The 20,943-nt window shown below is 35.1% G+C and overlaps 1 protein-coding gene across 13 annotated transcripts in view; it reads left to right on the top strand.

The window, feature by feature from the left end:
* PLEKHA5 (pleckstrin homology domain containing A5) overlaps positions 1 to 20,943 on the top strand; it is a 172,855-nt gene that overhangs the window by 139,303 nt on the left and 12,609 nt on the right. For 7 of the 13 annotated variants that reach the window (XM_085324064.1, XM_085324058.1, XM_085324053.1 and 4 more), the window contains 10 exons: positions 2,241 to 2,321; positions 8,599 to 8,661; positions 10,811 to 10,891; positions 11,026 to 11,175; positions 12,551 to 12,652; positions 13,688 to 13,799; positions 14,107 to 14,153; positions 15,052 to 15,240; positions 15,800 to 15,917; positions 19,821 to 19,936. In XM_085324064.1, coding sequence (XP_085180190.1) covers positions 2,241 to 2,321; positions 8,599 to 8,661; positions 10,811 to 10,891; positions 11,026 to 11,175; positions 12,551 to 12,652; positions 13,688 to 13,799; positions 14,107 to 14,153; positions 15,052 to 15,240; positions 15,800 to 15,917; positions 19,821 to 19,936 — 1,059 coding nt within the window. The remainder of the gene's footprint in view (positions 1 to 2,240; positions 2,322 to 8,598; positions 8,662 to 10,810; positions 10,892 to 11,025; positions 11,176 to 12,550; positions 12,653 to 13,687; positions 13,800 to 14,106; positions 14,154 to 15,051; positions 15,241 to 15,799; positions 15,918 to 19,820; positions 19,937 to 20,943) is intronic. The other 6 variants (XM_085324059.1, XM_085324056.1, XM_085324062.1 and 3 more) reach the window with 3 other exon arrangements.

Genomic DNA, 20,943 nt, shown 5'->3' with positions numbered 1-20,943 from the left:
TGTACTCTCTCCACAGCAAATAGTTAGAAGTTGGGCAGTATTTGGAAATGTTGATCTCCTTTGGGTGCAGAACTTGATATTTTTGATTGTTGCAATGACTCTTTGGTTGGAATTGCTTTATCAATAATCTGTTTCTCAGCCTTTGCCTCATAAGGGCTGAAGGAACTGGAACTCTGGTAGAAATAGCCAGCATTTGCAGACAGTGTTAAATAAGCATGGTTAAGAGCCAGTGATGGAAGTGCTGGAGAAAGTCCCAAAAGTCCTGTACGTCAAAGTTGGATCTGGCTGGAGGWCAAAAACTTATTTCAGAACATTTCTTGAGAGAATGCAGTTTGCCTTCTTTCTAGTCTGGATAAAAACAATCTGTGAACAGTTTCACAGAAATCAGTTTTAGCATTGTTCTAAGTCAGAAAGATCTGAAAAACTGTTTTATTAAAAAAAAAAAAAAAAAAAAGCTTATCAACCAGTGTTCATCTAATTAGCTATTTCAGCCTCAGAGTTATTTTTATTTTATAAAAATCTCTGTTGGCTGTAGTGTGATCTTTGGATCTTTATTGTTGATCAGGTATATATCTTTTGATATCACTCTTTTTTTTCCCTTTAGGACCAAATTTAATGTAAAGGGAGAATAGCTTCTTCTATCAGTTCTAGTTTTCTGTTTATATGGTATTGTAGAGAATGGGGAATAGGAAACTTGGGTTTTGTGGAGGGGTGGGGACATAAACGTTATTGTAAAGTTACCTTTTTAAATATATATATATATATATATATATATATATATATATCCTTTCTCTCAGAAAATTAACTTAGCAGCTGCTCATACTTCTCCATATTTAAAAATAACAACAACAACAAAAGTGCTACATCTACAACGGCAAAAACCAACATGTTTCTTGTTCAGGAAATAAAATACTTTTTTCCAAACATACAAGTTAGGATTTTAAAAAAGGGGATGGGCAAGAAATTCCAGAAGGCATTAAAAACTCAGATTTTCTGTAGTATTTCAATCTATGAAACAAAACCTTGCATGCAAATTCATAATTGCTATGTATGTGCATATGGCTAGAATGAAAGATCATAGGTATTCACAATGCTGTCTTCCTGTGTAACCATATTTGAAACTGGTATTGCTGAAGAGGTCAAAGAGCTGGAGTTTTTCCTTAAAGTTTCCCCCAAAAAAAAAGAAAAAGAGAGGGCTGGGGACTGTGCATTAAATGAGTTGTCTTTTTTTTTTTTTTTTTTTTTTTTTTTTTTTTTTCCAGGGAATAATTTCCTTTTTTTATATTTTTCTCTTTTTTTTTGGAAGTTCATTTCAACAACAAAAAAAAAAAAAAAACTTGGAAGATACTGCTTTTGCCTTTTGAAAAAATGCTTGAGGAGGGGGGGCATCCAAAAACTGGATTGGTTAAAAGTTTTTACAGATATTATTCCAGCTCTGTACAGCATAATACTTCTGTAGACTCCTAAATTTTTCTGAGTATTCCTTGTCCTCTATTACGGAAGACTCTCAGACCATTTTCTCTGTGTGCCAAGCTTTTTTATTTTTGAAATGCCAAATGTATGCAGTTTTTACTGTAATGATCAAAGGACCTGTTTATAATATCTGCACACATGGCAATAAAAGTAAATCATGATAGAAAATATCTGACCTGCTTGGAAATGTAAACCAAATAGTTTTGCAATAGTCTGGGGGATGGGATGGGAGGTTAACTACGGTGACTAATGATTCAAAGTTCCTAAGTGTATAAAACAATACAGTATACAAAGGCATTTTGTAATACAGGAACATATGCGTAATCCTGGCTTCAATATCTAGAGGCTGTGAATGCTTATATCCTTGATATACATTGAGGCATTAAATCTGTACTTTAAAAGGCTTTCTGATAAAGGTTGAAGTGTTCCCTATTGCATATTTCCTATACTGCTTTTCTTTTTAAAGTCTTGTAAAGCTAGACTTACTCTAAGCATTCCTATTTTTAAAAAGGGATAGGCTTGTTCAGTGAGCATTCTGTTGGTTTTAAATATTTTTGTGYGTTTTTGCTACATCTATTTGACGTTATTAAAGTTTTCATGTGTTTGATATTACTGAATAATGGAATCTATAAAAAGCATGGGATAAAATGTAATCTACTGCATTATTAGAAAAAATTAAAGTAGAGGCTATATTTACAGTGTCGTCTTTCAAATCTAGCCATGCTGTAAACTGATGTTTGCTGTATGCTCCTCCTGATTTGAAATAGATGAAAGAGAATGAACCTTTAATCACCATGGTTCACACTATGATTGAGAACTCGGCGCTAAGACCGCAACTGTACCATCAAGTAAGGTCTTGGATAGTGAATGAAATTGCTTTATCATCTGCGAAAATTTTCCTTAGTGACAGTTTTGGTTGTTCCTCAGATTTATTCATAACATTGGTGTTTCTCTTATTTGCTTTGGAAAACCACAAGTCATCCATGCTTTATAAAATGCTGCAATATCGTTAGCATGGCTTTTGCTGCATTTTTGTTGTTSAGTATTAAGTGTACCCTTTTGAATAACTTTTTCTGTCTAGACTATTTAATTAGCTGATGTTTTATGCAGGTGTCCAGTAAATTCATGAAACTTCCAATGAGCTTCCAACATTTGTCGTAGCATGACTCTATGCAAGTAGTGTTCAAAAATGCTTCTTTATTTTGACGACTACAAAAGCATGTGAGTGGTGTTGACCTGGTCATTTCTGGCAATTTTGTTTCATTCTAGGAAGTGGATTTACAAGTTTTTCTTTGCACCTGCCAAGTCTTTTAGCCACTGAAGAAAGAAAGGATCAAAATAACTTTGATCTGGGAACTGTAAATCCAAAAGGCAGTGTCTGTTAATAAAGTCACAGCAGACTCAATAAAGTCACAGCAGACTTAACAATGCACATAACAATGCACATGTACAGAGTATCTTGTGATGGTTGCAAATGGTAAGACAGAAGAACTGGAAATGTGAATGGAAATATTGTCTGCAAGTTGAGACCTGTGTTAACTTATGAGCATGGCCAATACATACTAGTTGGCAGTGCAGTGYCTTGGGGATATGGGAGCTGAGCTGAATAGTTCCTGCCACGTTAGAAAATGTTTATGAAGTTTCTAGCCATAACTGCAATAAAGGTGGTCGTGTTACTTAATTTGTTATTTTGCAGCTGATGAGGTGTGCAAGTCTGTCTGACAGTCAGAAGAGAATATCTGGCCTGTTTCTTTCAGCTTGGAGTAATGACCTTATGAACCAATAAATAAAGATGTATAGTTACAAGAAAATAAGACATTCTATCCTATAAAATAATCATCGACTAGGGATTAATGCTTTGATGTCTCTCCAAAAATTGCTGCAAATTAATTTCATGTTTTACTGTGTTGAAAATCAACTCTGCATTGTAGATTTTCTTGCTACCCAGAAAAGTCACAACAGGCATTTCTACTTTCCCAAGGAGATGGGTTGCAAGAGACTTTGCTGAAACAGTGGCATACAGTCACTTCTTAGTTCAGAAGMATCCGATTTGTGCTGTTATATTAACGCTTTCTTTTTGCACGTGGAACCTGGAGGCACTATTTGGGTGTGGAATGGGAGAAGTTAAGGTGCCCTCAAACCCTAAGTGAAGATTGTTGTTGCTATTGTTTGGKTTTTTTTTTWAAGATGTCTAGCTGTTGTAAATAGTTTTAAAAGTAAATTGKTTTTCTACATCTGACTCTATACGACAAGCAAGTCTTAACATATGTACAATGAACAGCTTTGGGTGTGTCAGAGTAAACTAGCTCAGATTTAATGTTTTTCTAGATGCATTTGGGTATAGCTGTGCCAGGGCTAGTCTACCAGTTAGTTAGGGGTACCAGTAAATCTGAGTTTTGTCTTGATGAAGCTATGGTGCCAGCTGAGGTGTCTCTACACAGCACTGCTTTTAGCTTGTAGGCATACCCATTGCTTCATCTTTGATGCTGAATTAGCACCTTTCTTAACATACATGAGAGAAACGGTGAACTCAAAGGGTCACAAAGACTGAATACCTATTTGCCACTGGAGATGCAGTCTCTCCAGGTCAGAATTTTTGTGACGTGGGCAAGTTTGTGTAGAAGGCAGCCTGTATTGCATAAATCGGAGAATAGCAAGACCTTATGATTTCACAGCTTAAATTCCCTGTTAGGAATATTTTRTTAACTGACTTCCAGGAAGGATAAAAATACACTCAGAGTTTGCTGCTTAAATTGACTTCTAAATTCTTCTAGTGCAAAATTAACCTGTTGAAAATCGTGGCAACTTACTTAAAAATTTAAACACTATATAATTTATTACTTGGGTCAAATGATTTTTTTTTAGCACTCCTCTTCGGCATTTTAAAGAAATTTAAACATCTGAATTGGGAAAAGTGTCTATGTAAGCACTTGAAAGTTGTTTTGGTGTCTGGATAAACTAGTTTTTGATGACCATAACCATTTCTGCAGGAACAAAAAGGATTTTTCCTTGCTTCAGTTTATTCAGCTCAGTGTTAAAACTTAACTCATTTAGAGTTAAAAGAGGGAAAGCAAGAACTTGTTTTCTTCTTTGAATTTGTGCAGTAATCTAAGTAGCATCATAGTTAGCCAAAAAAACTCAGTGTAAACCTCGTATTTTATTAGAAATTTAAATGTCTTGTTTGTTTGTAATGATTGACACTTCTTTTGTAAAATAAAGTTTACTATTTAAAATCTGTTGTTTATTTTTGTGTGATTTTTAAGTAATCACAGTGTTAAAAAATTTAAATCACTTCAACTTGTATCAGTCTGTTCTACAGACTGTTGTAAATATATAGACATGAGCTGGGTCATTGATTCTGTATGTACAGAATCAGTGTACAGACAAAAATATAGACTGGCTTTTTGCAGCCTGAACCCTTCTCTAATTTGAGTTTGATTATTTTGTTTCTTTATAATGCTGGGTGAGGAGTGTTAATCTTTTTTCTTGAAAGGGGATTTGTTGATTCAAAAACTTTAAATCATTCTTAGTCCCTCCTACATGTGAGTGGGTTTACTAAATGGAGGGAAATGAAAGTCTGAGTGAAAAAAAGTAACATTTATGTTTTTAATTGGGTCTTTGTTTTTAATACATAAAAAAACATGATATAAAAATGTTCCTTTTTTTTCTCTCTGACAATTTTTTTAAACCAAATACATATGTTTAAATTGTCTACACATGTTAGATTTTGAGATTTTTTAGGCAGAAATATTTTTCAGATTTTGTTTATGAATGCATGAGATTTTGGTATTTGAGCTAAAAATCTTGTATTTCTGTTTATAGTTGAAATTTAAAATGTGTTGCATTATGCAAAATGCAATTAGCATGTCTGAAGATTTGAAATGTTCCTTCTTTTGGGGCTCTGTACTGAGTCAGCTAAATTAAAAAAAAATCTTGTAATTCTTCTAAGCAATTGCTTACTGTGGGATAAATGCTCATTTGCACTGCTTCCTGGTAGTAAAAGGTCCTTTAAAACAAAAAAGCCTTTTGGGCACCTGACTTTAACCTCATGCTCCCCACAAATGTTCTATAYAGTCCTGTTTTAATTTGCTTTGTGCAAGAATCTTGTAGAGAGGTGCTCAGTGTGCTCTTAGGCTGTGAAACTTCCTGCCGTATTATATTTATTGAATCAAAATGGTTAGTGGGGATCTGAAAAAGACATATAAAATGATGAAATGATCTTTTCATTTACAGATCTTTAATAATGTATACATTAGTAGATTTAACCCCGTGTGTCTCGAGAAAGATTTGCCTTCTTTATTTGAGAAGAAACTTCCCTCTAAGGACAGTGTCCACTGTGGTGGGATTATACACTTCTGTGATTAGTCTGATATTGAAAGAGATGGTGCATCTATTGGTGGGACTATATGACACCTACTTTTCTAGGAAATTAAATATAACAATATAAATTGTTAAACCCTGTTGTGTATGCACCTGTGCAAGGAGGATCCATAGAACATGAAAATGGGTATTTTAATCTTTATAGGAGTTGGCGTATTAATAGAAATTATTTCCAACATATAATGGAGACTGAATTCAGGCCACTTTATCTTTTCACAAGTAAGATAAAAGTTTGATACAACTCTGTGCAATTTGCCTTTTAAAAATGGTAAGTTCTGTTTTGGGGTACAGAAGTTGCTACTTATCTTTTTACAGCTTTACAGTGTATTTCGCCATGTTAGCAGAAATGGCCTTTTTTGTATTTGAGTAGGAAAATGTGAAGGAAAGCTGTAGAAGGCTGTAGCAAGTYGTGCGTATGGTTCAGTAGGTGGCACTCTTTCTCCGAAATTATTGRCCTGGCAAAGTATTTGTAGGAACGATTCAGTGAAGGAGGTTTTTGTTGAATGTGACACAAAATAGCTCTCAGACTTCATCGTTGGAGCACTTGCAGTGCGTTTCCTAGGTTGTTAACCTCGCTCGTAATGTGTAATTGCGTTTTGTCTACTGCAATTCCTTGTGTAATTCCGATAGAATATGATAGCATGCAACACTTTTTGCCTTAAGCTGWTTTCTAGATGTGCTGTGCAAAGAGAAGCTGCTGCTTTGTCAGAGATAGATTGTGCTTCATATAATTTTAGAGTTTTTGTGTTAGGTGTGTGTAAAATGTTACAGTAAAAATRTTGAAATGGAAGTGGCTCTCTAGCAGTGCCTACTGTGGTAAACTAGTAATAGTGATAAAAGGAAGAAAATGGCAGCAATTTTAAAAACATGATAGGGTTTTAGTGAGAAGAGTTAGCACATGTAAAGTATTCTTTGAAAATGTGTTCTGGTTCTCTGAATATTTTCTTTTAGAAGGTAGGGAAAGATATGGATGCTGAATTGGCAAGCTGTTTTAAGCTTAGCTATAATTGAGATTGAGCTGCTGAAAAAAGAAATAGCTCACGTTTTTTAAAAGCTACTGGCTTGAAAAAAAAATCATTACTTTTTTCTTTTCTTTTCCTTTTTTTTTCTTCCCCACCCCCCACCAGGCATGTCATATAAAATGTTGAAGAGTGCCTTGGAAAAATGCATTTATCTAATGGTGGATAATCTTTCTCTTGTAAAATCTGTCTTCTGTGAAATATATATACATTATATTTCTGTGCATTGTGTGTGTGTGTGTGTATATATAGATATACATCATTTTTCTCTATAAGCAAAAGATATTTGGCCTAGATTTATATTGGCCATGTTTATGAGTCTTTCTTTAAAAAATATTTCCATTCTTCATTTTTTCCTCTCATTAAGATAAAATCAACAGTTATAAAGCACATGTCTACAATAGGAGGGGATTAAATAGATATCTTAAACATAACATTTATGACATTCATGAGGTGCAAAAGTGCTGTGGCTTTTTTCATATTTTGACACTCATTTCCATTAAGTGTCCATTTCAAAGAAAGTTACTGTGTGGTTTTAATACACTATACATACTTTTAAATTGTCACCAGGTGCATTTGCATGAAGTATGTAGACATAATGTCTTGAAATGAAACACATAAGTGTGTTGAAGATTTATTGTATGTTTGGAATGCCTGTCTGATTAACCCTTCCCTAGTCATTTTATTTATAAGTGTACTTTAATATGGACTTGTGTTTTATAGTCGTTTCTTGCACTGTTAAGCCACGATGACCTTATTAATGACGTACATATAATAACAAAGCATGTATTCTGGGACTCATWGTACATATGTTTTTAATTATAATATGAAGCTTGATAGTGTTACGTAATTACTTTTTGTATAGGACAATTCTTATTCTAAAATCAGTAGCTATCTTTTTTTGTATTTAAATTATTAAATTTTGCTACTGGTCAGCCCAGAGCCTTAAAGAGATAAGAACTTAATGTGAGGAGCCTTATGCAAGTAGTTTGAGGATACCTTACATGCAGACTAGGATGAGCAGGCAAGTTTGCCTAGRTTCAAAGGAAGAAACAGAAGGACTTCCACTTACGGCAGTTAATAGTACTCTGAATTCTGGGGAAGAAGGGGATCCATATAAAAAAAAAAATTAAGGTATTTGGCTTAAAAATTTAAGGTATTTTTTGGGTGTATATATACGTAATGATACATTTTACACACATTCTGTATACTTAAGTCATTCTGCTCTGATTTCAGACTCGCATCAAAATACTCTCCTTGTAAATGCGTTTGATGTTAGTGGAACCCAGAATAATTGATTCCAAGTAGAATGAGTCCCTATACTTAGAATGCACATACAAAAATATATATAGTGATGTGTAACAGTGTGTTCAGGTGTACTCCAGTTGCAATTTCATCTACTACATAATCCATATCTGAGTTATCACAAAATAAATTATACTTTAAATTATATTTATGAAACTGTGGTTTGGTACAGAAACATAGCCAGACTATGTTAAGATTTCATTGATACAACTTTTTACTGGCAATCTGTTTGACATTCCATTTAGTTATCTTCATATTATATTTTGACTGAAAGTATATTTTTCAGTGTGATGTCTGTCATTTTGCTTGAATGAAGATTCAAGCAAAAACTGATTTGCTATATTAAAACTTAAGCTGTACAGCAGTTTCATTTTCATATTCCAATTAAGTTGTTTTATGGCAATATTATTCTTCCCTATAGTTAACACAAGAAGAATGTAGGGGTACACTATACAAATATAGAACTGAAGAGCTGGATATTGATGTAAGTATTTATATTTTTTTTCCTTAGAAATGTTGGTACTTTTTATTTTTTTACAATAGTTTCCTCCCTTGACTTTTGGGTTTGAAGCATACTTCATATAGGAGGTTACTAATAGAAATTGCATGGTAGAATTGAGGCACATAAGATTTTATTTTGACATATATTACTGATTATATATATAAAAACCCAAAACTGTGTGCATCATTTATCCAGGATTGCCTTGCTGAGGAAACTTTATACAGAGATCCAAAAATTATTTTCTTAAATGCCTCAAAATGATAAATCATAAACAGAACTGCTTTAGATTCTGTATGACAAAAGGAGGTGATAGAACAATTGTTGAGAAGTGTATTATAGGACATGAAATGTAGCATGAGTATATCCCATCTACTCTGTTATGTACACAATCTTAAATGATTTTTAGCAGAATTGAATGGTTAAGACTCTAYTTTTCGTATTTTGCATGAAATACTGTGTAAAAAAAAATCTTGCATTCCTTTGATTTACTTACTCACTTATGATTAACTTACTAAAGAAAAAATAAATTATTGCATTTTAAATTTACACAAGCAGTAATGAATATCACTGGGAGAAAGATTTGATATTTCATCAGTCAAGCAAAAAATAGGTGCAAATTCATAACAAGGCTGTGAGAACCTGTGTAAGACCACAGTGATTCCATGCATCAGTAGGGCTAACATTAGACATCTCAGGTTTCTTCTGCAGGACACTTGATAACTCTTTAAATTAAAGCCATTTTCCCTTGCTAGTGCTTTGAGATTTCTTTCTTTCATTTGTTCTGTAAATATTTTGGTCATAGTACTCTGTGGCAGGTTACATCACCAAATCAGAAGAGAAATGTATGACCCATGGGAAAGGCCAAAATATATTTAAATCAACATTACATGAAAGGCTGTTTCGGGGGCACTTAGATGCTGTTTATAGGATGCACAAATTAGGCTTGCCTTGACAGTCTTTTTGAGGAGTTTTACTTACCCTCTAGTAGCTATCAGAATGGAAAAGATTTGTCAGATGCATTGTGTTGGCTTCATCTTTCCTCCCCCCCCCAACAGTTTTTGTGTGTCAGTACTCCTCATGGCATTGCTGTGAATCATGTCAGTGTCTCTGAATTTTGTCATCAGAGCCATACGTAAAARGTTTTAACAGTAAAATAGATTGTTTAATTAATGGAAATGTGAGAATTATCATATCCTGGATACTCGTGTCTGATTAAACATTAAAACTTAGCACTAACACAGGAAACATGCTCTAAAATTTGTCTCAGTGGAAGACTCTTATTGGATAGATATTAAGATGTATTTAAGGATCCTATGAAATAAGAATTAAAAATCAGAGCAGTTGTGCAGTGTTCCTCCTTGGGGATTTTCAAGAACATACTGGATAAAAGCCCTGAGTAACCTGATCTGAGCCTGCTTTGAGCAGAAAATTGGACTAGAGGCTTCCTGAGGTCCCTTCCAACATGAATTTTTCCGTTATCCTGAAACACAGAAAAAATAGAAAATGTCTTTGTCATGGAAGCTACTGTAAATCTGAAACACACAGACATCAGATATTCAGAGAAGTCTGTGTTTTAACCATCAATAACAGCTCATGATGCTTAAACTGAAAGTCTTTGGAGTAGTTAATGAAAGTTCAATGGCACTACAAATCAAAAAAAATTGTTTGATCCCCCAAGGGGCCTTAACAAAAGTGAGGTAGCGAAATATGGTTAATATTAGTAAATAATTCTCAAAAACTACCACCTGAAGTGAATGATAGGAAAGACTATGAAAATATGCAATATTCCTTACAGTAATGAAGAGTGATAGGTAGAGTAAAACGATGTTTCATTACCGATTATTAAGTTGTAAAGATTTAGCTGTGATTTAGATATAAGTTAGAAGATTTAGATGCAAGTTACAGCTTTTGAGTTGAGCTATTTGTAACTGTTATTTCACAGACTCTTAAGATAGCTTCTTAAGGTTAATCGAAAAAGGCAACGCTGATGTCTTCAGAATTATAGAATCCATATTTTGTGGTAAAAACATTTTATGTAGTCTCTTTTTAATGCTTTGATCAAGTTGTATTTTGGTTATAGATTATGATAAAAATAAGCCCCTAATTGCAATTGTTTTATGTTACATACTAGGCTAAGCTTAGCCGCTTATGTGAACAAGATAAAGTTGTACAAGCACTGGAAGAGAAGCTTCAACAGCTACACAAGGAGAAAGTAGGACAATTATATTTATTACCTAAAGTGGATGTTATTTTACATGCTTATTATCAGAACACTGATAACTGAAATAAAATGAAAATCAGCCCAATGATGCAGAACATTAAAAATAATTCTTTTTATTATAATAGTACACGCTTGAACAAGCTTTGCTATCAGCAAGTCAAGAGATAGAAATGAATGCAGATAACCCAGCAGCCATACAAAATGTAGTCTTACAGAGAGATGACTTACAGAATGGACTACTTAGCACCTGTCGAGAAGTGTCTCGAGCTACTGCAGTAAGTAATATATTTTTGCTGGTAAAACTCAGTGAAGTGTTGAACAATTATCTTCATGTTCATGTTCTTAATTAGGTTGTCTGTGGTGATTTTTTTTTCATTTTATTTCAACAAACCTCAGTTGTCTTGCACTTTTATGCATTTTTTGCAAAGGCAGCTGGAAAATGATCTTTTCAGTACATTCATCACGTAGTCTGTCTTGCATTTTTCCTTTGCCAGGAATGAGTACATACTGTACTCATACTGGTGTAGTGATTTTCATCTTTATAATACAGAAATTGATTAGAAAGCAAGTAAATAGTGCAAATAAGTTATTTAATATGGCAAAATAATAGAAGATATAATCAGATATTTTGTGTGACTTGTTTAAACAAAAGCATCCACAGGATGAAAAGAAGGAAAGATTGCAGTCTCTGTAGTGGACTAGTGCATTTCAAAGATCTCTAAAGTCATGCACTTTCAAAACCTTTAAAAATGAAAGGAAGGGAATTTCTGATCACTATCCTTTTCATTGAGAAGGCAAGGCAAAGAATCATCTTTGCCTGCTTAAAGCAATATCCAAAAGGTGTTTCAGTGTCAAATTCCGGTGGTTTGTTGTGGTGAAACAGATGGAAAGTCAGCCCTGAAATACTGTTTTCAGTCTGAGTCTTAGGTAAGCTGTAAAAGGGATTATTTGGTTGAGGAAAATGGAAGCAGGAGGAAGGAAAGGGGCTCTTAAAACGTTGAGGAGGGAAAGTATATTTTGAATTTATGCTAATTCGAGTAAATTGCTTGATGCAGCCTTGAAAAGTGAGGTGCTAGGGCTGATCTCAGAGCAGGTTTTTTATTGCATCTCCTCCCATCTGGTGTTCATAGTTTCACATACATAAAATAATAGTATATTAGTAAGTCTAGGGCATTCACTGGCAAACTCACAGGCAAGGTTAGATGACTTACATTTGTCTTGAATAAAACATATTGCATACAGATGCACATGCTTTGCACTTACAGGAATGTGTTCTGTGAAATGAGAGAAGCAAGTTTTCATCTAGTATTGTGGGCTTTTGCCACTGTGGAAAGAAAGCTTAAGACCCACATACCTGCTGTCTATAAAGGCTATACTCTGATTAAAATTTCACATATCTTTTTGTTTGTAAAAAAGCCAAAATATTGTTTGCTTTGATTTCATTCAGTATTGCTAGAAAATGAGAAAGTTGCTTAAACATAACATTCTCTAAAACATGTATTGACTAATTTCTAGTATCTGTTTATGAATTACTTCCTCAAATTTTGTGCTGTTGAAAGAAGAAAGCATCCCTGTTTTTGTTGAAAGATGTATCCTTGTTTTGTTTTGTTTGTTGAGTGTGCACATGCATTTCTTTATTTATGCACTTAGGAACTGGAAAGAGCTTGGAGGGAATATGATAAATTAGAGTATGATGTAACAGTAACAAGGAACCATATGCAGGAGCAACTCGATCGACTTGGAGAAATTCAGGTGTGACATAAGTCTTAAAGTACATTTGAGTTAATTTAGTTTTCTATGCTTTTGATTAAAGTTTTATACAAATGACTTGCGAGACAAGAAGAAATTAAAGATTTTAAGGGCTGGAGAGGACTCTATTTTCCCTGTTTTTTGAAGCTACTTTCTTTTTGTCACATTGTCCTAGTTCCAAAACTGGAAAGTTTCCTGAGACCTTAATTGCTATGCTAGACTTGTTGAATGTTCATGCAAGTTCTTTCTTTTTAACAGCGTATGCAAGAATATAATTAAATCTATTCTATCAAAAATAACTTCTATTAAAAATATTTTAAGCTTTGTTCAGGTTTCATACAGCAGTACTTTTCGTATGTACCTTATGATCTTGCTTGTGCTGTGCTTTGGAGGATTGAACAGTTAGTATAAATTCTGAATTTTGGTGGAGATCTTTCTGTCACACTAAAAACACATGTCAGCACATGTGTCTGAATGGATGTGGTCCATGCAGTGGTACATTAAAGGCCATTTACTCTGGGGGCTGATTTTTCTGTGGAGGAGGAATTACAAGGAAGCCCAAGAGCTGTAAAATTTGCGTATGTCAGATACTTCAGCCCAAAGTATGCATAACCATGAATGCAAATGGGTCCTCAGTTTATATGCCAATATGCAAACAGCATGTTCATCTCCGTCTGTCTTAGGATTGGAAGGGATAAATCCTTTTCTTACGTTGTTTGTAGGTCTCCTGTACAAAGCTTGCCTGAGTTTTCTTTGGAAAGACTGAATAATTCTATTCTTAAATGCAGTTTCAACTAGCAAATTGCTGTTAATTTAACTAGTAYATTGTGTTTTAGAAATGACTTCATCTTACAGTTGATGTTTCTGACAATATTTGAATGTTACATCTTTATGGGAAGGAGATTGCCTGTCATTATTGTACCTTATTTGCCTTCATTGGGAAAAGAAATGTCATACTGTCTACAGAAAGAAAGAGCTTTCCCCCGCCCTAAAGGTAGTTTAAGTTATAGCTCATATATTCTGTCTCTTTACTGGCAGACTGAGTCAGCAGGGATACAGCGTGCTCAAATTCAGAAGGAATTGTGGAGAATTCAAGATGTCATGGAGGGTTTAAGTAAACATAAACAGCAAAGAAGCTCTTCAGAAGCAGGTAAACTGGTCGTTTTTATCTCTTAGGAGGTGAGATTGGATTGTGTATACTTTTAAAGGGTAAATTTCACATTTGTTTTTGTATATTTGAAAAACCTTTCGTGGTACAATTGCTGAAAACAAGAATACAATCAACCAATTTAAATTAACATGTCTTAATATGTATATTAACATATATAACATTATATACTTGGTAGCAACATGTAACCTGTTGCAACATGTAACCATCAACGTGCTAACGTGTTTTAAAAGCTATTTATTGCAAACAATTTTTTTTCTTCTCTCCTACTCCCCTTGCCCCCAAACAGGCATGATTGGATCAAGGACCTTTTCAGCTATTAAGTATAAAAATGAGGTATGATTTTAGCATATTTACCATTTTAGCATCACTGAATTTCTTTTATTTTTATATATATATATATATATATATATATGTATATGCGTGTGTGTGTGTATATATATACATATATATATGTATAATGTATGAACATTATTGTAATTGTTTTAAGGGTGTCTGAAATATGTATTCAATATACTTGCATTAAAATATTTTATTATGATTAGTTTAAAAGAGTAATATCTCAGTGGGTAATTCAAAAACTTTCATTTGCTCTTTGTCTTTATATTCTCACCAGTATGTTTCTCTTTTCCATTTCTCACCTTTTCCTCTCTCCAGGCTCTTACGCTAAAAAAATAACCCTGTTTTTTGGATTTGTTTTCTCCCCACCACAATTTTCATGGGAAGATGCACATTGCTTTATATGTCTATTTGCATATTCAGCACAACAGCAGCAAAAACTGCAGGAGCTCCAAAATGTTCAATTCCTCTGAAAATCTGGCTGGAAATTACAGGTTTAAAGGGACATTGTCATGTTTGTCTAAATTGTACACAATATACATCTGGCTTGCAAAACTTTCTGAAAGTCTAATGTATGTACAAATCTTTAAGTAGATACTAAATTTAATTTTTAAAATGATTTAGAGAACTCATACATATCTATTAGAAGGTACAGCTGATAGAACTTAAAAACTCAATAGCTGAAGAGTAAAACAATTGAAGTATTTCAGGCTAGATAGTAGCAATAAAAAAGTCCTCTTGTTTTCTGGGTGTTTYTTGTGTGTGTGTGACATTGTCCCTTTAATTCCAGAAACTAAAACTGGTGTAGTTATGGTAATATATCTTTATTTTTAAGTTATAAATAATTGTAACAGGTGTGCACATCTAAATAAGGTGACTATTCTACAATCTTTAGGAAGAGGAAGTAGTCCCACCTCGTCCTCCACTCCCTCGGTCCTATGACTTTACAGAGCATCCTCCCATAATCCCCCCTCTGCCCAGTGATAGCAGCTCCTTGCTCTGTTATAGCAGGGGCCCAGTACATCTGCCAGAAGAAAAGAAGATTCACCAAGTTCAAGGATATCAGAGAAATGGATCTCACTGTGTAAGTGGCTTAAACTGCCACGTTGTTCTTGAAGCATTCCCCCTTCCTTTGCACAGTCACAATTTTTTATTTTGCCATCTGGCTACTTCTGTGTTATGTTTTTACTTTTGGCTGCTGAGTTTTATTTATAGCTCCATCATTTGCTTTTGACATTTTCCTGCCATATATTCTGTCATATATAAAATGTCTTAAGACTTAAAGATGTGTTCTGTGTCTGAGTAAATTTCAGAAAATCAGATGCTTCTCACAAGTTCTTATAAAACTCTAGACTCAGGATCCATCTTTGCAGAAGCCTTTTATCAATGTGGTTCCTAAAGATCACTAAAAAAAAAAATCCTTCACATTTTCATGGCAAATTCTTTCTGTAACTTCAGAGAGTCTGTAACTGTTGTCACTCAAATTAATTACAAAGCCATACCACTGCAACTGCACTTAAACAATAAAATATTGGCTTAAAGTGAGAACAAAGTCATCAGCAGAATAACTGTTCTGAGTCTTAAGACACAAATGCTTGTGCAAAAATCCCAGGTTACTTACTACTTAACTTGTCATTCTGCAGGGTCCTGATTATAGACTTTATAAGAGTGAACCAGAGTTAACTACAGTAGCAGAAGTGGATGAGTCTAATGGCGAAGAAAAGTCGGAACAAATTTCAGAATCTGAATCTACAGCTAAAGGTTTGTCCCTAGCCATGCTGTTTACAGTCTTTCAGCGTTTTTTATAAGGAATCCAAAGCTTAAACTGTTACAGAAGCTGTGTCATCCCTCATACTTTTTGTAGCCTGTCCATTTCTTAATGCAAAGGAAAAACTTCCACAATAAAATAATGATTTAATTATATGATGAGAAAGATTTCAGTCAATTACACCACAGAAAAATCAAACATTACACTCACCAACAACCCTGAAATCCTTATTGACACCATGTCTAATCACATCACTCACATTCCCCACACACCATTCCCTTGAACAATTACCCATTTCATGTCCTTGCCCCTGAACAATTATTCAGTTTTTGAATCAAGCTCCCAATGTTATGTCACTGGAACGTCCAAAAAGGCAGCACCACAGAATTTTCAGACTCCCATAAGGCAGGGAAACAATGTCTTTTTCTTTTTTTTAATCTTGTAATTGTTGAATTGCCTTCTATCCTCTGATATAATAGGAATAATGATCATGACCTTAGAGTGTACAGACAATAAAGGTCTTTGCAATTGCTAAATGCTTTAGATAGATTCTTCTCTTCATCTAGCTTCTATAAAAGCTACTAATTGCTTGGTAGAGTCCTTTACCAGGAAGTGCTTCTCAATTCTGTTTGTTAAAACACACAGAATAGTTTGTTAAAGGTGACTTCAAGAAAAACAGTTGCAAATTTAACAATTTAAGCACCAACCAAAAACCATATTAAGAGTTTTTGAACAAAGTAACTCTTTTCTTTCCATAACGATTGACATTTCCAGTGCCAACAAGATCACTGGCTTCTGTTGTGATAGTGTGATTAAGCATGTGCGCAGCAGTCTAGTATAACAGTACTTGAGTATGACCCCAGAACTGTGGTCACGGTAAGGGTATTACTTTCATCAGAACGGTTGTGGAGGTTTTAAAAACTACGGACAGCATACTGCTTGGGTGTAAAACACGGTGAATGGCTCTACGATATAATACTTTTTTTTTTTTTTCATTAAGCTTGCACTTACCAGACAAATGCTCCTAAATAACTCAGTTCAGATTCAGTATGGCATATGCTGAAATGTAATGTTCACTTAAGATGAATACTAAATCTCTTTTAACCTGGTGGTGAAAGATGCAAGGTTTAGCCTGAGATTTGCTAATCATCAGCCACATTAATTGAGGCAGTTGCTTTTCTGATGACATACCTAAGATTTATTGACCTATGATGTTCCAGGCTGTTTATAGACATTTAGGATGAGAGGAAAAGTCATTATAAAGACAACACAAGAAAGCCTTCTCTGACTAAATAAAGCAAGCTGATATTTCTGTGGCACTCCAGTCTGCTTTTTACCTTGTTCAGTAAAGAGAGAAGTAGTTTCATTATGTGCATCTTTAGCAAAAGAGTCCTCAGTAACGGGAAGCAATAATGTAAATACTTCTATCTAATATAAATGGCGGGGGGGAGGGTGTAGAATGGCTGCAGTGGTAGCAAATAGAGGGACACTCTTTATCTTCCTTAAACAATAGACTGAAGTGGGTTGTAGCTGTGTTTTATCATCTAGTCCACACTTGGGAGCATGTAAATTATTTAGGATGTATTTTCTTGTTCTCTATATTCACTTAATAATCCCCATACATTATAAAAAATACAGACACTCGTCTGTTTGTTATAGCATATGTGTCATTGCAACAACAACTTCTGTTTTCAAAGAACTTTTTGTGACATTCTGTCTTAACAGTTTACAGGCTAAAAAGGAAACAAACCCAAAGGCAGCTCATCTCACTGAAAGGTTTCTGTCTTACTGTTTTAAGGAGTTGTACGTAAATGACTGTAGCTTCCTGGTGCAGGTGCTTCTCCGATTTAGTAAATTTCAGGGAAAATGCAAATATTTTTCCGGCTCATTACGTACTTGACTGTAGCGGCTACTTCCCATGTTTCTGCTGTCAGTCATTTCCCTCTCTATGTCTTTCCAAATGCCAATAAGAAAGAGAAACGTTTTAATGGAACTATGTAAGGTAACCCTGGCTGCTTTCCCTAAGCAGAGGAATATTTATGACCTGAACAGTACATAAAGGTGACCCCCAAGACAGACAGAGACTTCTGCTCAGTGTTTTATCCTTTTGATGTGTAAAGGAGTCCCAAACTGTTGTTTTTCAGTTTTTGTTTTAAATGCTAGGCTTGGCATTCAACTACCTCCAGACTATTTTGTTAGCTCTACGAAATAATTTGGAGATACAGCCAAGCCTTCATTGAATCAATATGTTCTCTGAAATCTGTGTGACCTCTCCAGCAAAAACAAGGAGAAATAATTGATCTATCAGTGCTATTTTTTAGACAAAGACAAAATACAGTTTTCTTAATAGTTCGGTTTCCTACATGCATCAAGAAAGAGAAATGAAGCATGTGGTGGTTTTTTTGGTGGGTTTTTTTTGGTAAGTTTTAACTCATTCTAGTTTTCTGAGCTTAATTTTATTTTGGGAGGGGCTCTTCAAGGAGTAAAACTAAGGGTGGGTATTGTTAAGGGATGTTGAATTTGGTGGATGTGAGGATCCAAGAGATTCCTGTGATCCCAATCTGACAGTGCCAGGCTGCTGTAGTTCCCTGTCCGTAGGTTCAGCTGGTAGCGAGGCTGAGCAGGCACAAGCACACACACTCAGAGATGTGGCCAGCCAGCAGCAGAGTAACAAACTTCTAAACGCACACAGTGCATGCATAAAAATGGAGCAAAACAGCCTGATCCTGTTCTTTCTTACAAGCTAATCAGACTCAAACCTTGCTAGCTGATCTCATGCCCATGCTCACACTCCCAGATGTGCCCAGATGTGCACATGCATCCTGTCCTTCCAGGAGCTGGGCAGACCTATGGTATCCGTAGGCAACTCTCAGAGCCCCCCAGCCTCTGCAGTATCCGACTACCAGAGCTAAGGTCTCTTGGACAGCTGGCTCCCACACTACTTCTGCTCGCTGGCTAGTCTTGCCTCACAGACRTCTTGCAGACAAACAGGTCTTTCCTGTAGCAGATCCAGACTTATGGTGCTTCCAGCTTGCAGACCCTCTGTCTTTCCCATATCTGACTGCCAGACCTATGATCTCCCTATAGCTGGCTCCCACATCTCTTATGCTACTCGCCAGCTACTCTGACTTGAAGATTGCTAGCATCACATGTGCACCCCTACACAGAAAATTCATAGGAATAAAATTTCATACAAAGATAGGATAGAGAGCAATAATCAGGCATGGGGCTTGGCCAGTCAGAGCATATTGACCAGCAGCTTGCTTATGCCCAACCAGTCTCTTACCCTCCCTCGTTTTTTCCCATGCATGTTCTTCCCCATCCACCTTGATCCCTCCTTTTCTCTGCCCTTGTTTCCTCACTAAGTAAATAGCCTGCACGTAAGTATTTCACTCATCCCGCTTTTGCTCCATTCATATCCAAATTTTGTATTTCTCACACCATTATAGAGGTGAGTTTGGCCTTATGTGGTATTGCTGGTACAGTGACTGAGGCACTACTGGCCTTGCAAGTTCTGCTTGTCCTCTGTACTCCTCTGCAATTATCTGTGAAGTTTGGCCATCTCTTGCCTGACTCCCCCTTAACTATCTGTGAAATCTAGCCATTCTTCATGGTGCTACTTGTAACTTTTGTCAGTATCTCACTGCTATTTTCATGTCCAGTCGTTTCTCCTGTCGTGCAGTAGTTTCTCATGTTCTGTTCGTTTAGCTAAACATCAGGCTGGAGGCTACTCATCTACCTGCATATATTAATAGCCATGACAGTTAGGCACTGGGATCTCTGCTGTCTTTTTGAAGAACAGTTTCCAGGGTTGACAGCATAAAATTTTAGAAAATAATAAACTCCTCTGCTGATATTTCGTGTAGCGTTTAGTATGTTGTTTTACTGTTTCACAGGCTCGCATTTTCCTGTGGGAGTTGTACCGCCTAGAACCAAATCACCAACTCCAGAATCTTCAACAATAGCTTCTTATGTGACTTTAAGGAAGAATAAGAAGATAGATTTAAGAACGGTACTTTAAAATAACTTTCCATCGTTCATGGATAGTGGTGTGTTAGTTTTCTGACTTAATTTCTGTAGTTATTTTAAAAAACGTAGCTTTTTTCATTYGCTTTACATAAAAATTACAGTGTTACAAGGTAAGATAAAGGTAAGGTAAAATATACCATATTAGTGGAGACTGCAGTAGAAAGGAGGACAAAACTCTAAAGGTTATGTACGGTAAAMTACAAAGGTATTTCTCTGCAGTCAAATGGGTGAAGAGCTAAATGGCAATGAAAAATCTACTAAGCAACTGAGAGCTGAAGTTCAAGCTCTTTTTYTTCCTGACAGTAATCACTACTATTGTTAGACTCAGGACAGCAGCAGTGAGCTGCCATCCCCAGTGTTGTATTGAAAGGATGTGAGGTGTCTTCTGTTAAAATTTTTAAAGGACTTATCTTTGGATTTTGGGACAAATTAATAACCTCTGTATAATAACTGCTGAAGTTTGTTTATTTACTACAAAAACAATTTAGGGAAAAAAAAGAAGCCAGAAAATAAAGATTCAGTGATCAATATGTGGGTAGTAAGCCTGAAAATTTCAGACCAGGTAATCCTGCACTGTTTGGGTTGAAGACAGTTAAAATGCGTGTAGTTCAGACAAGAGGGGAGACTTTTGCAAACATTGGAGAACAAATAGAAGAGGAAGACAGGAGAGGAGAAAAAAAGTAGCAGGATGTTGACTGAAGAAAAGAATACCACTTTTTGCTTGCTATTAAGTGATATCCAACTGTATCTTTTCTTAGAATAAAAAAAAAATAGAAGCGACTGTTAGGTCAGCTGGTAGAAATGTCATGGATCATTACATTTCAATTATGTTTCTGTCTCAATCAAGTAACTTGTGTTTTGCTGTGGTATGACATTTGGTAAATTGTTTAAACTTGGTAGGATAGCTTTGAGAAAGCATCTACCTATTCTTTTGGCATTTATTATTGGTAGTGAATACATATATATATATATATATATATATATATATAT

This window comes from Rhea americana, unplaced genomic scaffold, assembly GCF_003343005.1.
Source record: "Rhea americana isolate MKP2758 unplaced genomic scaffold, rheAme1 scaffold_9, whole genome shotgun sequence".
Taxonomy (NCBI): Eukaryota; Metazoa; Chordata; class Aves; order Rheiformes; family Rheidae; genus Rhea; species Rhea americana.
Note: the sequence above shows the minus strand (reverse complement) of the source record. Positions and strands in the feature narration are given on the sequence as shown.